Source organism: Nycticebus coucang, chromosome 3 (genome assembly GCF_027406575.1).
Source record: "Nycticebus coucang isolate mNycCou1 chromosome 3, mNycCou1.pri, whole genome shotgun sequence".
Taxonomy (NCBI): domain Eukaryota; kingdom Metazoa; phylum Chordata; class Mammalia; order Primates; family Lorisidae; genus Nycticebus; species Nycticebus coucang.
This window is the reverse complement of record NC_069782.1, coordinates 32,685,005-32,706,999: the sequence shown is the minus strand read 5'-3', so window position 1 is coordinate 32,706,999 and position 21,995 is coordinate 32,685,005. Positions and strand designations below refer to the sequence as shown.

The 21,995-nt window shown below is 41.3% G+C and overlaps 1 protein-coding gene across 2 annotated transcripts in view; it reads right to left on the bottom strand.

The window, feature by feature from the left end:
• Positions 1 to 14,468: 14,468 nt before the first annotated feature.
• The window catches only part of POC1B (POC1 centriolar protein B), a 112,816-nt gene continuing 105,289 nt past the window's right edge, over positions 14,469 to 21,995 (bottom strand). For both annotated transcript variants that reach the window (XM_053585158.1, XM_053585159.1), the window contains exons 11-12: positions 19,261 to 19,479; positions 14,469 to 14,818 (exon numbers count right to left, since the gene is read on the bottom strand). In XM_053585158.1, coding sequence (XP_053441133.1) covers positions 14,714 to 14,818; positions 19,261 to 19,479 — 324 coding nt within the window. In that variant the 3' untranslated portion in view covers positions 14,469 to 14,713. The remainder of the gene's footprint in view (positions 14,819 to 19,260; positions 19,480 to 21,995) is intronic.

Below are 21,995 nucleotides of genomic sequence, written 5' to 3'. Positions count from 1 at the left end.
TTTAACTCAGTACTTGGAAAATATTTTTGGCCACTTGACAAATGTCACATTAACACCCAGTGACACTTGTGTCGTCCAGGTTTGCTTAGTTTAGAAAGCTGTGTGAACCACTTAGGATGCCGATGAGAAATATCTAAAGGTAGTCAGGCCTCAGGCATGGCTCAGTCAAGGGCTGGCTCAAGTGGGTTTTAGCCCCAGAGTTACTTTCCTGGTGAGATTTACAAAAACTGGTGAACAGCCAGCAACTGGGTCTGTGACTTCTCCGTTCTCAGTTGGGGAAAGAATATATTTTGCACTGTCCTCACTCTGGTCATACCATCCCTGATTCAGTTACTGGATTGAGGGAACAGGATTGCCCTGGTGGCTTGTACCTATCTGGGTTCTCCCGATGGCTTCTAAGGTCCTATTCATTCATATACAGTGGCTACGTGACTAGGAGTGGAATGGTGTTGGAGAGGTAATTAGAATGTTCCCCACAATGCAGAACGTCACGCTGTTCTCTCTGGTTACCTGTTCTGGGGCAAGGATGGGGACCCTGAGTGTAGCCCTCTCCTCTCTGGGGTGGAGTGTGGAGGGTGGGGCAGAGGCACAGGCAGAGTTCCCAAGAATGATCAGGGGCGGCGCCTGTGGCTCAGTCCGTAAGGCGCCGGCCCCATATACCGAGGGTGGCGGGTTCAAACCCGGCCCCGACCAAACTGCAACCAAAAAATAGCCGGGCGTTGTGGCGGGCGCCTGTAGTCCCAGCTGCTTGGGAGGCTGAGGCAGGAGAATCGCTTGAGCCCAGGAGTTGGAGGTTGCTGTGAGCTGTGTAAGGCCACGGCACTCTACCCAGGGCCATAAAGTGAGACTCTGTCTCTACCAAAAAAAAAAAAAAAAAAGAATGATCAGAATATCAGTGCATTGAGTTGCCTTTTCCATGTTTTCCTGGGATTGGATCTTTCTTTTTCTGTACACCTGCTCAACTTTTCTGCAAGCCCCGGCTCTAGAACATACTAGTAGCTGTTCATCTACATTCAGGACCTTATGAGAAGAATACTGAACAAAACTTGCTTGCCTCACTGGAGGTTGAATTCCAAAGGTTATTTTCTCTAAGCCTTAATCTCAATTTTCCCAAGTAAAATTCTCATCAAGATAAGTCTTCACAAAGTGCTAAGAACCGAACAACGTGTCACTACGACACACGCAGTAATTTACAAATAGCATTGGTGGATTCAAGTATTTGCAAGTAACTTTGCATGGTCAGCCGTATTGTAATCGAGAAAACTACAGTGCTAGGTCCACATAGGGGCGTTAGAGTGATCGACTGCAAACAATGTACAGAAATGAACACAAGTCAAATGTTCCTCCTTTTCCTGTGAAATAGCTGGTGTCAATGTCACATGTGCAGTGCTTTCATGTGACAACAGCTGGCTTTGAAGGTGAGTCACATCTGGGCTGGTTTGAAATTTTTGTATGGTCACTTTGGGGTGTGAATGACCCTTTACAGCCTACCTCTGGTCTAATATCTCCCTCAAAGAAGAGTCAGGACCTGATATTTCTGAGAGTTACTTGAGGCTCAAAATTCTTCAAGGCCATCTTAGACTTGTGAGTCTCCCCTGGTCCTAGAATTACTTGTACATTTACCTTAACAGTAGATGTAAACCAGAGGACCGTAGAGTCTCTGGGTAGGAGATGAACTTACAGGGTCTATCATCTCAGCTATAATTTCCCCAAAGCAGCAGTGAAGCTGATCCAACCTATACCAGGCATTGTACTGTGTGTCCTCCAGCACACGCAGAACTTGTGATATCAGACACACACCTTTCCTTTTTTTTTGAGACAGAGTCTCACTATGTCACCCTCGATAGAGTGCTGTAGTGTCACAGCTCACAGCAACCTCCAACTCCTGGGCTTAAGCGATTCTCTTGCCTCAGCCTCCCAAGTAGCTGGGACTACCGGCACCTGCCACAATGCCCAGCTATTTTTTGGTTGTAGTTTGGTGGGCCTGGGCTGGATTCTAACCCACCAGGTCTGGTGTGTGTGGCTGGCACCCTAGCCACGCAGCTACAAGCACAGAGCCACCTTTCCATTTTGAACAGTTTTCCCTACCTGATCAGCCATACAGAACCCAAGGATTATCAGAACTAAACTTATGAAAATGAACTAAAATGTTTGATTATCTGCATCTTCTTGAAGGGAATACAATGTAGAGTCTTCCATGGATCTGACTGCCCCTTTCATTGGATAAGCTCATGAAAAGTATTGGCCCTCATTTCAAGTTACTCAGCTAGTATTGGGAAAAGAAGTAAAAGAAAATCTTAAACTACAGATATGTTTATATTTATTATCTGAAAAATGTAAATGTTGATATGCATATGAATACTTGGGCTGCAAGTAATAGAAAACCTAATATGGTACAACCTCCATAGCTGACTACCTCCCTACATCGATCACCTCCTCAAGTCAACTTAATATTCATAGACTAGAGAAGCACCACACGTACTCAGTATATAGGCCTAGCTCCCTATGTTGACCACCTCCGTGTGTCGACTCGTTTGTTACAGTTCCTGGGGTGGTCAACTTACAGAGGTTCTCCTATAGTTGATTAAACCATAAGGATGTTGTTTGATGAGGCATCAAAACATGGGTTCAAGTACCATGTTTGGGGAGATTTTTTAATTCTGTTTTTGTCACTCTAGGTTAGAATCTGTAACTCTGCCTCCAGAATTCTGCTTGGTGTTTTCACAAAACTGAGTTTAAGACTGAAAGTCTTGAAAACCTTCTTGAGTCACCAGAAGACTTCCCCCCTGCATCTCAGCAGTCAAGGGTCAGGCAGGTGGCCAATCTGAGTGACAAGGGAAGCAGGAAAGTAAGTGTCCGGCAAAGGGCAGAGGGATAATCATGACCAGGCAAGTGTTTCAGAGTGTTTTGAATTTTTAAAAATAGAGTTTTATTTTATTATAAAAGTTAATAAATACTTTAAAAAGACAGTTTAAAAAATAGAAGGAAGAGGGCGGCACCTGTGGCTCAGTCGGTAGGGTGCCGGCCCCATATACCAAGGGTGGCGGGTTCAAACCCGGCCCCGGCCGAACTGCAACAACAACAACAACAAAAAAATAGCCGGGCGTTGGGCGGCACCTGTGGCTCAACGGGTAGGGCGCCGGTCCCATATGCCGGAGGTGGCGGGTTCAAGCCCAGCTCCGGCCAAAAAAAAAAAAAAAATAGCCGGGCGTTGTGGCGGGCACCTGTAGTCCCAGCTACTTGGGAGGCTGAGGCAAGAGAATCGCTTAAGCCCAGGAGTTGGAGGTTGCTGTGAGCTGTGTGAGGCCACGGCACTCTACCGAGGGCCATAAAGTGAGACTCTGTCTCTACAAAAAAAAAAAAAAAAATAGAAGAATTTTCTAATGCCATTGCCCAAAGATTTTCTCCATCACTCACCATTTTAAACACTACTCTGATCATATTGCACCTAGAATGTGATTTCCTTTTTCTTTTCCCACCACATACGTGATTATTTTAGGGTTTCTAAGATTTTTAAAATGTATTTACCATTTTGAAATACATTATAAACTTGGAGAGAGGAGTGGCTCGGGAGTACAAGATGGTGTTTGGGGCATGGGTCCTGGCACTAATCCATTGCTATATTTCCATTTCCTCAAAACAGAGAAGTCTGCTTAAGTTTACCATTCCTGAATCTGCGAGATCACAAGAGCTGTGCCTTTGAGACACACAACTTATGCTTTTTACTTCCCATAGCAGACCACAAAGGCAGGTGGACCAGATGAACTGGAGGTCATTGCCATGTGAAAAGGATGTCAAGTACATAATAATATCATGTATAATATATGATCTATAATGTAAGGCCAGATCTTTCAATTCTTCAACAAAAGCCAGAAATCTAGATTTTCACATGAAATTGTTGACTTTTGAAAGTTGGCACCTAATTTGAAAACTAAAACAAAACAAATCACTGCAGAGGCCGATAGAACATGTCTCTTGAGTGTCAGTTTGTAACTCCAGCTAACCTGGCAGCCAACTTGATCAACACTGGGCGAAAGATGTCCAGAAGAAGGTAAAGAAAACTCACTGATAAGAAGACATTTTGACTTTACAGCAACTGATTTTTTTTTTTTTTTTTTTTGCAGTTTTTGGCCGGGGCTGGGTTTGAGCAACTGAATTATTTACAGTGAGTTTAAACCACCGAATGCTTACATTAACGATTAATAAACATAGTCTAGGATTTTATGCTCCCTGATTTTTTATATTGACGGTATGATTACTTCCTATTGCCAATCTCAAAATGCCCTTGGGAGTAAGCTGAGTTTGATGTGCTCTCTTGAATAAGCACGTACTGTATTGGAAACAGCTAAGTCAACTATTGGCAATAACTAACCCTCCTAGGCCTCAGCTTCGTTTTACATATTTCTTTTTCATGATCACATGTAATTCAAAATCAAGGCTTATGTCTCTTGCCTTAATCACTCAGTTTCAGGTGAAAATGGAAACAAAAATGATGAAAGTCTTAGACAGGTGTTCCCTTGAGTAAGAGCTGCCACCTCAAGCAGTTTATTTTCTCCCACCCTTAATGCTGCGTTTTTAATCTCTTCTTTTCAGAGAAAGAACGATCAACACTTTTGAGGTTCTGACTCTCGCTTGCTAGAAGCGGTGCAGAAGGAGGATTTAACAACTTTGAACTTTTCGTGTGATTTTTGCCTTTGACACAGTTGTTATTAGCGTTCTAAAAAGGCAACAGCCCCCTGCAAGAACGTCAGGTTTCTAAATGATTCATCTTCTCGCAGACCTTGATATTCAATCCAGGTGTAGGAATAAACCGTGGAGCCCTGGGGTTCTAGCCTCTGGGCTTGGAAAGGCTTCAGTGAAATTCTATAGCGAAGGGCCCAGCGCTTCCTCTGACTTTCTCTTTGTTCTACTGACTTTTTATCTCTGAAAAGTAAAGGGATTTCCTCTGGGGATTAAGCAGAGGAAACAAGCTAAGATAGTGACGGTATTTCATTCGACTTAAGAGACACAGGAGTATCTCGAAGCCATCTCAACAAGAAGTCCTTTTCTGAACCCCAGACTGTTTCTGTACCCAGCATCCACATCTAAAGAACCCTGCCCCATTGAGGGTTTTCATTCTTTTGTCTTCTGGCCCAGGAATATCTGGGAGCAAACCAGAGTGGTTTCTTAAGTAAGGCAGAAGGGTCTCTCATCCAAGTGATATATGCTGTTTTTTTATTTTTCTTTGTATTTTCCAAAAGATTTTGTGCAAGATTTTACACGCACTATTTTGTGAACACCAAAGCATTTTGAAATAATTATCTAAGAATCAAAAGCTGCCTCTCTCATCCTGCCATATCTTGGTTTTAAGTCCATGAAAAAATCAGAGGGAGAAGGAGACAGATGATTAATTTTCTTACTGAGAAGACCTAAGACTGAGGGCAGCGCCTGTGGCTCAAAGGAGTAGGGCGCCAGCCCCATATGCTGGACGTGGCGGGTTCTAACCCAGCCCCTGCCAAAAACTGCAAACAAATAAACAAACCTAAGAATGAGATAAAAGCAGAGTTTCCTATTCACAGAAGGCTTCTAGGTTTTTCAGGATGTCCAATGTGCTACTCTATAAATTGTCCTACTCTTTTTATTGCAAACCAAAAATCTGCAGAAGGGTTAAGTTCACAATTAAGGAACAATTTGTTTTCAAGCACCTATACAAATGGCAACCTGACATATCCATCTTCTGTCAACATATGGCAAGATAAAAAAAATGGCATATATATCATTATATATAAAGAGAAAGAGAAAGAGAGAGCTGTTATTCAAAAGCCATTAAACATTCCTGAAATATAATAACATAAATCACATTTCCATTAGATTTGTTTCTCAAGTTTTTACATTCCGATTTGTGGTTGACTTTTACTTTAAAAATATTCAGTGGTAACCCGAATAACCAAATTCTAAATTAAGTAACCATGTTTTTAATTACTTTCAAAGTAAAACAGGGGTTCTTAAAATTTTGATTAATGATTAACTTCACATTTTTCAAAGAGCCAGTTACTTTTCACATTTCTTATTTTAATTTTTTTACCTTTTTTTTTAACTTATTATAATTACTTTTTACATTTTTAGGGAGATGCTTAGTTCATACTTTGATTGCTTTGGCAGTATCCCATCTAATTTGACATAGTGCATTTTTATTTTTATTTTAAGACACTCTTTACTACATGTTGGGTTTTTCTCTCTGGCCCAGATACTATTTGGTGGGGTTTAAGTTTTCCTTTTCATATTTTATATGTGCTTGAACAATTTAGTATATTTTGTTATTTCTAATTTTATGATATCTCTGGATATTATGGCATATAGAGTTATGAATAATATTGTTCTTACATCGTGTGCTCCAGAACACATTCAGTGTTTGTTTAAGAAACCTTGGGCTAAGAAAGAAAATTTGTTTTGACACCCTCATAGATGTTTTCATGTACGTTAAGTCTGCCTTATTCATTTTCTGTAATTTTGTATATGAATTAACTAAATTCTACTTTTGAAATGTCTTTTATTTTTTTTTTTTGCAGTTTTTGGCCTGGTTTGAACCCACCACCTCTGGCATATGGGGCCTGCGCCCTACTCCTTGAGCCACAGGCACCGCCCCTGAAATGTCTTGATATTCCCAATTATGTGTTGTATTTCTGCCAGTTATTTGTGTATTTTTTGCTTTACAAGTTTAGCATTTTTTAGATGATCAAGTTATTTTTCCTATTTCTTTTATTGTGAAATCTATCATGAATCTAAAAAATAGCAAACCAAGTTTTTATTTTATATAAGAACATGTTTGAGATGTCCCCACAAAGAAAATGCAACTAAAGTACTTTAATGTACTTTACTAAGAAGAAAGAAGTTGTGCTCACTTCCCTTTCCCCCACTCTGCCCATTAACCTCTGCCTCTTGGCAAGCCATTGACCTATTTCCTAGTAAGCTCAGCCTGCAATTGTGTTACCTGGCTGAGTCACAGTTGGGGCTTATGAAGGTCAACCTGGCAATTACACTGTGTTCTTAGATTCAATGTACATTCACAAATCCTCTGGAGCATGAAGTCTAAAACCTCGTGACTTGCTGAGGCAAAAAGTTGTACATGTTATAGGCCAAAGCATGTATCGGTGGTATAATTTCAATTAAAAATCTGTTATTGACCCACTTGTTTTTATTGTTGTTAAATTGTCTCACAGGTTGATCACAATTATTTGTCAGTAACCTTCAAATATTAGAATCATTTATTTTTCTCTCAGCAGCCAAATATTTCTACCCAGGGACAGATGGTTTATCTTACAATCCTCTTAGCTGCATCGAATTCATGGGAATAACTGCCTCCAAGTTTGCTGTACACACAAATGAAATGCTCAGTGAGGATCTGTATTATCTTATCTTTAGAGATACAGCAGCAAGCAAATAATACCTGCTCTTCAAATGGTCAAAGGGCAAGGATAGTATGAATTCCAGGCAAGTCTCTTTTTGAATGACATATACTTAATTCACATTCCAAGCCCTTCCCCCACTCCCAGTAGGCTTTGGCCTTACCTTTATTTAGCATAATCATGGCCTTAGTATTTGCTGGCTGAACTCCTCAGGAGTTGCTCAAAGGCCAGCCTTTGGCCAGAACCTTGAGATTTTTATGCATATGGAAGGGTAGTTTCTTTCATATAATTATTCTTTTGCTTGAGTCTTTAAAAATGCAACATCAACTTTGAATTAAATATCACACTCTCCTTCACTACTACTTAATATTATAGTCCCTGTATCTCTTCAGCAGTTATGGTTGAAATCATACTATTTGGAAATACAGCCCAGAGAAACAGAATGATTAATAAATAATCATTAATAAACGTTATCTACCTTTATTGATCACTTACTCTGTGACAGCTACTGTGCTAATCATTTCAGAAACATAATTCACAGCATTATTTTTATCTTTTTTTCTTTTTTTTTCTCAAGACAGACTCTCATTATGTTGCCCTTGGTGGAGTGCCTTGCCATCACAGCTCACAGCAACCTCAAACTCTTGGGCTTGAGTGATTCTCTTGCCTCAGCCTCCCAAGTAGCTGGGTCTACAGGCACCCACACAATGCCTGGCTATTTTTTTGTTGCAGTTGTCACTGTTGTTTAGCTGGCCCAGGCCGGGCTGGAACCCGCCAGCCTCGGTGTGTGTGGCTGGCACCATATTCGCTGAGCTACAGGCATGCAGACTATTTTTACCTTTTATAGTTAAGAACACTAAGCTTCCTGAATACTTTTCTTTTTTTTCTTTTTGGAGACAGTCTCACTTTGTCACCCAGTGGAATACCACAGCATCATGCCTCACAGCAACCTCAAACTCTTGGGCTGAAGTGATTCTCTTGTCTCAGCCTCCCAAGTAGCTGGGACTACAGGTGCCCGCCACAACACCCAGCTATTTTTGGAGATGGGTTCTCGCTCTTGGTCAGGCTGGTCTAGAACTTGTGAGCTCCAGCAATTTACCCACCTCGGCCTCCCAAGTGCTGGGATTACAGGTGTGAGCCACTGCGCCTGGCCTGTGACTACTTTTCTAAAGGTTATATTGCTAAAGAATGGGATAGCCAGAATTTGCACCAAGTTTTTCTGCCTTCAAAGACTGTACATGTAACTACTAAGCTATACAACAAATATCAGGTCATAGTGATGCCCACTCAGCCTCCAATATCACGCATCTAATTTTCTTTTCTTTTTTTTTTTTTAGACAAGAGTCTCGTTTTCTGGCTCTCAGTAGAGTGTTGTGGCATCATAGCTCACAGCAACCTCAAATCTTGGGCTCAAGATCCTCTTGCCTCAGCCTCCAAGTAGCTGGGACTACAGGTGCCCGCCACAATGCCTGACTATTTTTAGAGACAGGATCTTGCTCTTGTGCAGACAGGTCTCAAACACCTGAGCTCAAGCAATCTATTGCCTCGGCTTCCCAGAGTGTTAGAATTAGAGGGGTTAGCCACTGTGCCCGGCCTAAATATTTATTCTTAACAAGGTAAAAGCAATAGAAATAACAACAATTCTTCTGTCCATGGATGGTGACATCAGAACTTAAAACAACAATGAAAAGGAAGTGGCCCCAACAAAGCCAAAGTCCCCTGTGCACCGCCCTTCTTTGTATTGATCACATGATGCTGAATTCAACCGTCTTTCCATTTACCATAGACTGGAAGTTCTTGGATGGCAGGGATGATGACTGCTTCATTTGTTTTTCTAATGGCCATATGAAATGGAAACAATTTCACCCGAGTTCTAATAGCTTTGGGCTTTAAGTGAAGCAAAGAGCAATGTTCTAGAAACACTTGAATAAACAATGCTGCTCATTTATTCAACAAGTAATTGCTGAGTCCTCCTACGGACCAGACAAGAGGTCATGTCAAGCAGTGGAGGGGGATGAAGATGCTAGGCAGTGGGGCATGTCTGGCCTGATAAAGCGAGGCCCCTCCACCCAGCCCTAATTCATGGCTCCCACGGAGGCATGCAGGCCCAGAAATCACAGATCTTCTCATTTCAAGCCAGAGATCAAAATATTAATATGAAATCCCCAACTTTTAAATATCAGCGGGTAAATAAATTTTATTTTTAATTCTCTGAGCCAAGCAAAATAAATCAGCAGCTAGATGGATCAAGGTTCATCCCACAGGCAAGGGGCTTGCTCTGTCTCTGCAGGCAATGAATGGCTCAGGCTTGTATTACTATTCCAAAAACTTAGGAAAACCCAGACACACTATCATATAAATAATCATATATAGTTAGAAAGGTAAAACAAATTTACCTATCGAATTTACCTTCTTTGTACACTGTAGCTTTGAAGTATACTCTATAATCGATGATTGAATAAAATCTTCCCTAAGCTTATTTTTCAATATTCCACCAGGGTTTACTAATTGAACTTCTTAAACTATTTTTTCCTTTACTATTTAATTGGAATTAATCTTCAAGATTAAAATAAGAAGTAATTTACTTGCAAATGAGATGCAAACTAACTTTTGGCATGTTAAAATAATTAATTGGGAAGCCAATAGACAGGCTTTCTGAGCACCCTGAGCTCCTATCTCAGCAAACCAGAACCACCAGAGTGAGTATCATATCCCAAGAGACCGAAATTTAAGCTTAACACATCAGAAACCACCAAGGAACCTCTAAGGAGGGACTTTAAGATGACTGTTTCACTTAATCACTCAATCAGATATTTTCTGTCTTGTTTCCTCAAACACCTTATAAAAGTTTTCCCCTCGTCTCCTCCCCTCCAATGGGGCCCAACTGTTTGCAGTTTGGTATTGCCTGATTCAGGAATCGCTGTCTGCTCAAAGGAACTTTAAAATTTTAATGTGCCGCCTGCAGTGGGGGATGGAGGTGAGGGTGGGAGGGGTAGGTGAATGGAGTGGCTCATGTTTGTAATCCCAGCACTGTGGGAGGTTGAGGAGGGAGAATTGCTTGAGCTCAGCAGTTCAAGACTTGCCTGAACGAGAGTGAGACCCTGACTCCTAAAAAAATGAAAAACCCAGCTGGGCGCCACGCTGTAATCCAAGCAGCTTCCTGAGGCTGAGGTAGCTGGGACGCCCACAGTCTGAGGTTGCAGTGAGCTATGACGCCATTGTACTCTGCTCAGGGCAGAGGGTGGGACACTGTCTCAGCAACAAAAAAAGCAAAGCAATAGAAATAAAAAATAAGCAAGGAAATAAAAAAAAATTCAATGTGCCTCAGTTTATCTTTTCACTGGTGCACGAGAAGTTATCTGTTTTAACATCTACTTTAACAACTTGAATTCACATCCAAGAGAAGTAGCTAAGCAGCTGGGGAGACAGGTGCTGAGCGCCTATCGGGATGAGTTCTGTTCCACCTGGTTGAAGCATAGTCACTATGAAGGATGTGACATAGTATCAGATGACATGGCTGGAGATGGCTGTGGCTCCTTGAGTGTTCTTCCCTATCACAGAGCCTGAGACGCAGCCACTCACCTGAAATTTTGTATTTTGAAACAGGCTGCGGAGGAATCAACCACGATGACAAGCGACTTCAGGGGTAGAAGAGGAACTAATCTGAAACTTAGAAGTTGTTTTCAAGGCGGCGCCTGTGGCTCAGTGAGTAAGGCGCTGGCCCCATATACCGAGGGTGGCGGGTTCAAACCTGGCCCCGGCCAAACTGCAACCAAAAAATAGCCGGGCGTTGTGGCGGGCGCCTGTAGTCCCAGCTACTCGGGAGGCTGAGCCAAGAGAATCGCTTAAGCCCAGGAGTTGGAGGTTGCTGTGAGCTGTGTGAGGCCACGGTGCTCTACCGAGGGCCATAAAGTGAGACTCTGTCTCTACAAAAAAAAAAAAAGAAGTTGTTTTCATGTATTTGCACAACACGTCGTGTGCCTGCCCCAGGCTGGGAACTGTTCTCAGCTCTAAGATCCATCAAAGCCTGACAGAGTTCCCACAGGGCCCAGGGGACATCAGATGGTAACAAGTGTGCTGAAATCCCAGTCTGGTCGGGGGCAGGGAACATATGGAGGGTATTTCATAGAGGGCCCCTCGGAAAAGGAAAAGGCCTAGAGTGAGCAGAGGCTGATGCTGTGAGGCCTTGATGCCCAAGGGCAGAAAGTTCCAGGTAGAGGGAAGGGCAAGTGCCCATGTCCTTAGGTGGGGGTAGTTTGCAAAGAGCAGGGAAAGCAAAGGGAAGCGAAGGGAAGCGAAGAAGCCACCATGGCCAGAGGGCAGTGAGGGAGGTGACCCAGTGGGGAGGAAGGGCATGATGGCAGAGGAGGGGTGGGGATGCGGACAGATCATGTAAGTCTTGGGCTTTTATTCTGAGTGGGATGAAAGGCCTGAAGGGTTTTGAGCCAAAGAGCCACAAGCTGACTCAGCTTTTCAAGAACAGCTGTGGCCTGCTGAGAAGGGTGACAGCTGGCAGACCAGCCAGGAGGCAACTGCAGCCACCCAGGCAAGAGACAATGGGTGCTCGGTGGGACTTGGAGGTGGGGAGAAGTGGTCAGGTGTTTTCCACATTCTGACAGGATTTGCAGAAGGAATGAACTGTGGGGTGTGAGAGAGAGGAGCCAGCGACAAGGCCACGTCCTCAGCTCGAGCACTGGAAGGAAAGTTACTGAGACGAGGGAAAGGAGAAAAGCGTTCCTAGGCACGGCAGGGGCGGAGGGGAACGGTAGCAGCCCTGGTTTTAGACAGGCTCCAAAGTGGAGATGGTGATCAGGCAGTTGGATATTTAAATTAGGGAAGAGAGGGGCTGGAATCTGATGAAGATCAAGGAGATTGCCCAAATGCTAAGAATAAAATAAAAAGAGAAGAGAGTTGTAAAAAGTTATAAAAATTCCTTGACAAAAGTTCAAGGAATTTTCATTCATATCATCACTATTTTTTATTTTTTTTGAGACATCACGATGTTGCCCTTGGTCCTTGGTAGAGTGCTGTGACATCACAGCTCACAGCAACCTCAAACTCTTGGGCTTAAGCGATTCTCTTGCCTCAGCCTCCCAAGTAGCTGGGACTACAGGCACCCACCACAATGCCCGGCTAATATCATGACTATTTTTATGTCACTTATAAAGTTCTGTGATGACAGTAAAAAGTATGTAGTGACATCAGCTTATAAGAAGTGCCAAGAGCTATATCAGTGGTTTCTGAAGTGTGGGCCTCAGGTAAGACCATCACATTAGCCACAAGCCATAGAGATGCAGATGCCTGGGCTCAGGGACTCAGTGAATCCAACTCAGGAACTCAGGAAAGTGTTTTGACAAGCTCACCAGGAAGATTCTTTTTTTTTTTTGAAATAGAGTTTCACTTTGTCACCCTCCGTAGAGTGCTGTAGAGTCATAGCTCACAGCAATCTCCAACTTTTGGGCTCAAGTGATCCTCTTGCCTCAGCCTCCTGAGTAGCTGGGACTACAGGTGCCACCACCATGCCCAGCTATCTTTTTAGAGATGGGGTCTCGCACCTGTGAGTTCAGGGTAATCCACTGGCCTTAGTCTCCCAGAGTGCTAGGATTACAAGTGTGAGCCACCTCCCTCAGTCTTGGGAGATTCTTATCTTACCTTGAAGATCGGGTGAACTAGATTATAAACAAGTTTACTATTTCCAGTTTTTAATAATTTAAAAAGGAAAGGAACAACTTTTTTTTTTTAAAAAAAGGAAAAATACCTTTATTGTTTAAAGCATGAAAAGGAGTAAACAAAAATTGGTATGACATTTCATTCTTAGTCTTCTCAGTGAAGTTATAAAATACAAAGGTGCTTAGTCTTTGAAAGCTCTTAAAAATGTCTAAAAGGTCACACTTAGTATGATAGAAAAAGGCACTTACAATGGGTGAGATGATTTAAAAAACACACCTCAAAGATATAATTGAAATTACTTTGAGAAATTTTCTAAATATAGACTCCCACATAAATAGGACTTCAGGATTTCTCCTTTTCCAAAATGTAGACTAGCCTGTTCCCATGTTACCCACAGACATCATAAATCTGGACTGCCTTTTCTCACTTTTGTTCTTGATACAGGTGAATAGGAAAGCAAGTTAAAATTAGTCTGCTTTTCTTTGTTTTAATCTTCATTTTGCTTAAGATAAAACAAAATTCTTTATTTGTAACCAAAATCTTTTAGAGTGCCCTGCTCATTTTCACTTCATTACAAATCACAATTCATTAAAAAAAAAATACGATGATGTAAAAATTTTTGAAGTACTTATTATTTAGCCGCCTATGCAACAATATTGGTGAAGCATGAATACGTGTGTGTGTGTACTTAACTATCACTGTTTCATCATTCCAGCTTTTTAGCATATTGAAATCACACTAACATAATTTTTGTGTACTGTGATCACAGGTTTGGAAACAACCCAAACCACTGGGCACACTTGTCTGGGATACAGAAGACAGGCGAGCTTTCTGCGCTTTTATTTTTTATTTTTTTGTTTTTTTTGGCCGGGGCTGGGTTTGAACCCACCACCTCCGGCATATGGGACCGGCGCCCTACTCCTTGAGCCACAGGCACCGCCCGCTTTCTGCGCTTTTAGCTCTTCATTTTCCTTCATGTTGGCCAAATGATCAACAAAGTGCCCCTTGAGTTAAATAAAACCCCCCTGCCCTGTGTTACCTATGTGCTATTGCTAATTAAAGTGAGTGTACTCTTGCTGCGGAAAGTCTGTGTTCTGGGGATTTTTACTAGACCATCTATCTTTTCAAGGCATTAGTAAGAAAGGATAGTTTTTTTTAACTGATAGAAATGTAACAAGTACAGACCAACAATTCATTCTCTGCACACAGCATGATGTTTTAGAGGTGAGTAAATTATTTCACACCCAGGGTGTGTTCACTCAAGAAATACATTCATTACTTTAAATAATTTCTGGAACACAGTAATCTGAAAGGATTTAACAGTGAAATCCAAAGATTTGGTTACGTCCCTGGCAGGATTTGGCCTACACATGGAAACTGACTTTTAAAATAATATGGGAAAGGATATAGTCACTTGAATGCTTATCGTTTTATTACTACAATCATAAATAGCAGTGATTTAACGTAGTCTTTGGCATTGATTTATTTATGTGTTTAGTTCTCAGATGTGCCTTTTCTGCCTGTTGTTCAGTTGCTCACCCTTTTAAGAAATGCCATGAGAATCAGTGAGTGGTTGTGTTGCGAGGAGTGTCTTGTACCACCCTCCTGAGTATATGTAAATGTGTTCACTTATCGTGTCTCTGCTCATATTTTTCTATTCAACTTTTCTGCTGGAGAGCACTGAAAAGCTTTTGCTGGTTTTCAAGGCAGTCTTTCAGCTTATCCTCTGTCAAAGTCAGTCGCTGCTCCAGGATTGAAACAGTCTGCAAAAAAGGAGGACAAAACCATCAAGGCCTGGTGTGCGGGTGGTGGGGACCATGATGACAACTCTGCATGGGGAACCCTTTTCACGACTGGGACACCCACTCTTCTGCCAAGAAACGGGCTCAAAATTGAACCTGAGAACTTACCTTTCTTCTGGGCCCTCCCACAGGGCAAGGCACTATCAAAGTAGTTGGAGGAAAAGAAAAAAAAAATTGATATGTTTGAGGAAAAAGGAGTAAAAGACCAGGCTTCTGTAGATAATTCTTATGCCAGCTCTTCTGAAGCATCAAGGCCAGGGAAGAGGCCACACTCAGCTGCACAGCAGCGTGGGGTGGGGGGTGGGGGGTGCCCCACCAGGTGCTTCTGAAACGTCATCCCGGGTCATTCTGTCACAGTTCATTCCAGGGAGAACCATATCTCCATCACTCTGGACAGAAGGATGTCTGGATTCCTTTGAAAGTATTACAGTAACTGCCAGCAGTTCCCTCACCTAGAAGATGCCAACAGTACCTCATAGGGTTGTTGGGGGACTGGATGAAGTAATGTGTGTAAAATGCTCGCACCAGGGCTGGCACACGACACACATGCCGAATATGTGTGTACATACATACATGTATATGTTACATTTGGGGAATTCTAATTTTTTTACATTGACTACTTTGCTCACGCTTGTAATCCCAGTGCTTGGGAGGCTGAGGCGGGTGGATTGCCTGAGCTCACAAGTTCGAGACCAGCCTGAGAAAGAGTGAGACCATCTAAAAAAAAAAAAAAAAAACCCAGCATCTGGCAGGCGCCTGTCATCCCAGCTACTTGGGAGGCTGAGGCAAGAGGATCGCTTGAACCTAAGAGTTTGAGGTTGCTGTGAGCTAAGATGCCACAGCACTCTAATGAGGGTGACAAAGTGAGACTTTGTCTCAAAAACAAAAAAATTATAAGATGAAACAGATTATTCCGGAATGTACAGAAAGTACATGTGTCACATATGGCATTCTCAGAAGAAAAAACATCCTTATAACCATAAAACCTAGATCAAGAACTAGAACTCTGCCAGTCACTCCAGAGAGCCTTCTTGTGCCTGCCACAGTGACCTCCCTGCTGTCCCTGCATAACTGCCACTGCCCTGACCTTTAGACTGATCACCTTCTTGGGTTTCTTTTTTTTTTTTTTTTTGTAGAGACAGAGTCTCACTTTATAGCCCTCGGTAGAGTGCCGTGGCGTCACACAGCTCACAGCAACCTCCAACTCCTGGGCTTAAGAGATTCTCTTGCCTCAGCCTCCCGAGTAGCTGGGACTACAAGCGCCCGCCACAACGCCCGGCTATTTTTTGGTTGCAGTTCAGCCGGGGCTGGGTTTGAACCCGCCACCCTCGGTATATGGGGCCGGCGCCTTACCGACTGAGCCACAGGTGCTGCCCCTTCTTGGGTTTCTTTATGGTTTTATTTCCTGGACATATATCCCAAGGCACTATAACTTTATCTTTCCCATTTTTAGAACTTACTATGTTACTTAAAATCTCTTTCACTCGACAGGAGCCCACCCTCTCCCTTCCTTTTCTTTATAATTTGTCTTTTGACAGGTTTAGCCCATTTGACCTGTAATGTTTCCACCAGTCAGGAGTGAAGGGATGTTCAACCTACTATTCCATCCTCAGTATAGTCTGCAAGTTGGCAGCTGGATTCAGAGTCTCGATCAGCTTAGAACCCTTGGTAAGACCACAGGTGGTGGTCTCTTCTTCCATTAGAGGGCACATTAATAATGTTTAGTTGTTTCTTTTTGTGGTGTTATATTCAAGGCCTTGATCTAGTCTTGGGCATTTCCAAATGATGATACTCTATCATTTAAAAAATGATTATTTGAGATAACTTATAAATAAGAGACACTTTCTCATCTACTATTTGGTTACCCAGTGGTGGAGTTCATACAGGAAAGGCAGGGTACACGTTTGACTATCTTAGTCAACAAGTTTCAAGATAAGACAACCTGATTCTCTGTCATCCTCTGAACATAACCAATTTTTATAAAATATTATTTCATAGACTTTCCTATTCCATATTATAGATAATGACTAATTAAAAATAATGGTGATGCTGATAATACTTTCTACTGTTTGTTAGTACCTACTGTGTACCAGACATTTTGCCAGATACTTCATACCTTACCACAGTTTCATATACTAAGGTTGTTGATATCAATATTATCAACACATTCAGCACTGGTTAACTACCTTTGTCTGCCATTTAAATGTAATTTCACTTTAATTCATTTCTAATTATAGTTCAGTAGAGATAGTTATAAACACCCTGCAACTTAGGCGGGTAGTGTTAAGTCATCTGTAATTAAAATGAATCAGAACGTATTTATTTTACTTGCTGCCTGCCCACAGACTCATCGCTCCCCTTTTGCAAGTGTGCTGTGCCTACTTTTAACCTCTTTAATATGTAACAGGAATCCAAAATTAAAAACAAAATCATAGAGAAATTCATTAAAGCTGAAAATGATTTATTTAACCTTGAATTAGGTAAAAAGAAGGAGAAATGGATCATGAAGCTGAAAGAGTAGGTAAAGGGCAGATTCATTTGGGAGGGATCCTAATGAGGGCTTGACCTTGACAGATGACAGTCTAGGTGAGGAATTCATGGCAATATGGAAAACAAGCCAACTACAAATAATTTGACATGAAGTTGAGACGGCAACAAACTTTTAGGGAAAGAAATGTCTGACAAATACAGAGAAAGTCATCTCCAGCACAATACATGGTGTCACCATATGTAGGAAAATTGACATGGTCATGTTATGTTTTATATATGTATCTCAACAAAGAGAAATATTTTGTAGGTATTTTGCAAAATTTTGTAACACAAATATTTCCTAAATAAAGATACATTTAGCTACAATTTCTGATTTTCCCTATGTATGTATGCCTGGCAATTTGGGGGACATCCTGTATTATGAAGTAAAAATGGGTGATTTTCATATGATTTTCACTGTGCAAATCCTATGATCACTCCAAGTTATCATATGGTTCTTTCCTACACTATGTCAGGATCCTGAAACCATATACATGCCTCTTACCTTCAGATGGCATCTACAAGACAAACATATCTGTTTAATTAGTGGTTCTAAATACCGCTGTGCAACAGAATCATATGGGGTGCTTAAAAGACTGATGTCAGAACCTCCTCCCAGACCAGTGGAAATGGCCCCCTCCAGGTAAGAACTGGACATGTGTGTGCTTTTTAGCTGCCCTGATGATCACAGGCTTGAGCACTGTATTAGGTAATTTCTATATAAAAGCTATTTCAACTTGACATATTTATTCTGGACAAATAATTGACAGCTCTCTAGTTCACATTTTAACCTTTCTGTCTATATAACTTGCAATGACATCTCTCTGACGAATATCAGTATCCTTATTCTCCACATCAAAGAGGAACAAGAGAAGATTTCTTCAAAGCAAACAGTGAACCAGCAGAGCTGGAAGAGAAGCCTTTGGTGCTTCCCTCCCATTACTTCCCTTAAACTACATCCACCCTCCTGACCAAGAGCTGGAAGACTTCTGGTACTTTACTTAAGATCCACTGTATTCCCTCTTGGAGAGATAAATCGGCCTTGAAGGACTGGGCAGTATTAGGAAATGGGAATTCAAAGCCATCACCTCTAGAAAATTACTAGCTTTCGAATGAGAGAAGTTATATAGTGGACAATGAGACCGTTTTCAGAGTAAAAGACTATGAACACAGGTAACATTTCACACTAATCAGAAATGGTTACTCCCAGCAGATTTTTCTCATGGCCCTGAATATGTCTTTATCAATGACCTGATGTGAGCACAGCTGCATCACAAATCCTAAGGGCAGGAAATTACTGCCTACAGGGGTGTCCAACCTTCCGGGTTTCTCTGCACCACATTGAAGAAGACTTGTCTTGGGCCACACATTAAATACACAAACACTAATATAAGCTGAAGAGCAAAAAAAAAAAAGTCTGTGCATCATTTCATAATTTTTGTAGTATCTGCCACCATAGGTAAACAAAAATAACCTCATATAAATCCACATGCAGCCCATGGGGCATGGGTTGGACACCTTGGGGCCCCAGAACCAACATGTTTATAGCATGGAGTATTACTGCTGTTCTTCAGAGCCCTCGCTGTACCATTCTGTCCACTGGAGAAGAGAGAGCACTGTGTGTGTGTGTGTTTGTGCACTGTGTGTGTATTGTGTGTGCACTGTGTGTGTGTACACACATGCATGGGCTCTGAGGTTATCTCCATGAGATGTTGCTCAGGGCAGCTCAGCCAAGTCTCCCTTGCTATACAGATTGCCACCCTGAGTATGCCTTGCTAATAAGGAAAATTTTCCCTCTGTACTATCAGTTTTGCAAGCTGCTCTAGCCAGGATTGTTCTGGCATCTTACCCCAGAGCAAAGCAGGCCAACCCACCTGTGTCAAAACATTGAGCTGGTCCATGATATGCTCTAAAGCATCAGTCACAGCAAGAGGGATGCTTCTCTGGCTGTCCGAGGGGAGGTCACTCATGTCTTCCGTTTTCTTTTTCACGGTGGTTGGTGAGCATTCCGATATCATTAAGGAAGGGTTCAAGAAATATCCACAGATCTCCTCAGTCTTGTCTGGCAGGGTTTTGCCAGTGGTTTCTGTAGTCTTTAACACCACAGAAAAGACAGGAAGAATTATATTTCCCAAACTTTAAAATAATGTATATAAAAATTTCAAACATTCCTCTTCTAAAAAGCCAGCCTCACATTTGATTATTTATTCTCAATTACAACAAATTATGGATATTACAATTATAATAAGGAAATAAAGCTAACAGAAAATAGAGAAAATTTACAATTTTCCTCGATTTTCTTTTCAATAAAATATACTTTGAATACATCTGCCTTGAGTGATCAAGTTTTCTACCATTAAAAAGATTGTTGCATGGAGTTTAATTGTTGATTTAAAAACACATCATCCATTAAAGTGACTATTGTCAAAAAATGAAAAACAACAAGCGCTGGCGAGGATGGGGAGAAATCAGAACCCTCGGGCGCTGCTGGTAGAAAGGTCAACGGTGCAGCTGCTTAAAACGTGCAGCGTACTGACTGTATGATCCGGCAATCCTACTCTCAGGAACATTTCCAAAATAATTGAGAGCTGGACTCTAACAGGTGTCTGTACCCCAGTGTTCGCAGCATCCTTATTCACAACAGCCAAAGGTAGCAACTACCCAAGTAGTCGTCCACAGAAGAATGTACAGACAAAACGTGGTATAAGCATACAATGGAACATGTTTTCACAGATAAACCCTGAAAACCCTGAAAACATAAACCCTGAAAACATGCCAAGTAACACAAGCCTGACACCAAAGGCCAAACGTTGCATCCTTCCACGTATCTGAGGTACCTAGAATGGGCAAATTGTAAGAGACAGAAAACAGAGTAGAGGTAATCTCTTACTAAGGGGCAGCGGAAGGGATGATGGGGAGTTATTCCTCAAGGGGTACAGAGATTCTGTTTGGAATGATAAAAAGTTATGGAAATATGTAGCGGTGATGGTTACATAATATTGTGAATATTGTGACTGTATATAATGCCAGTGAATTGTACACTTAAAAATGGTTAAAATGGTAAATTTTGTTATCTATATTTTATCACAATAAAAAATAAAGATGTTCCTCCCAACATATGAACTATCTAAAAGTAAAACTGAGAAAATAATTCCATTTACAATAACCTCAAAAAGAATAAAATTGTTAGTATTAAATTTAACAAGGGATCTAAATAAATAAAAAGATATCCCATGTCCCATATTCATGAATCATAAAACTTAATATTGTTAAGATGGCAAATACTTCCTACAGTGATATGTAGATTTGATGCAACCCTTATCAAAAGCCCAGCAGCCTTGCAGGAATTGACAAATTAACCCTAAAATTCAGAATAGCTAAAATAATATTGAAGAAAGAATGCAGAGGACTCCCATTTCACAATTTCAATATATAAAACTATATTAAATGAAACAGAATTGAGAGTCCAAAAATAAACCCTTCCATTTATGGTCAACTGATTTGTGACAAGGTAAGACGATTTAATGGGAAAACAATAATCATCTTAACAAATGGTATTGGGAAAACCAGGTATCCACATTCAAAAGAATGAACTTGGGCCCTTACCTTATACCATACACAAAATTAACTCAAAATAGACCATAAAGTTATGTGTAGGAGTTAAGAAAATAAACTTTTAGAAAGAAATGTAGTAAATTTTGACTTTAGAGTAGACAAAGGCTTCTAAACACCACACCAAAAACACAAATGACAAAGAAAATTGGACTTTATCACAATAAAATTCATGAACTTCAAAAGATACTACGAAGAAAGTGAAAAACACAACTCAGAGAAGAAAATATTTGCAAATCATATATTTGGTTAGGGATTTATAAGTAGACATATAAAGAACTCTTAAACTCAATGATAAAAAGACAACCCGGTTTGGCGCCTGTGGTCAAGTAGCTAGGACACCAGCCACATACACAGGAACTGGTGGGTTCAACTCCAGGTGGGCCTGCCAAACAACAATGACAACTGAAACCAAAAAAATGGCCGGGTGTTGTGGCAGGTGCCTGTGGTCCCAGCTACTTGGGAGGCTGAGGCAAGAGAATTGTTCAAGAATACGAGGTTGCTATGAACTGTGACGCCACGGAACTTTACCCAGGGCGACAGCTTAAGACTCTGTCTCAAAAAAAAAGACAAATAACCCCAATTTAAAAATGGACAAAGGATTTCAAGACTCAGTAATTACACTCATAGGCATATACTCAAGAGACATACAACTATACATCTACACAAGACTTATATATGAATGCTCACAGCAGCAATGGTCACGATACTCAACAAAATGTAAACAACTCGAATGACCCAAAACTGTAATAATGAATGGCTAAACAGAATGTAGTATATCCTTATGACAGATTATTTTTTGCCCAAAAAAGGAATAATGTACCTGTGCCACAACATGAATGAGCCTTGAAAACATTAGGCGAAGTTAGAGATGTCAGACACAAAAGGCCACAAATGATATGAAGTGATGAAGACGGACAGATACGTGAGTTACACTGAGCTCAGTGGCTACCAGTGGGCTGAGGAGTCAGGGAATGAGAGAACAGCCATGGATATT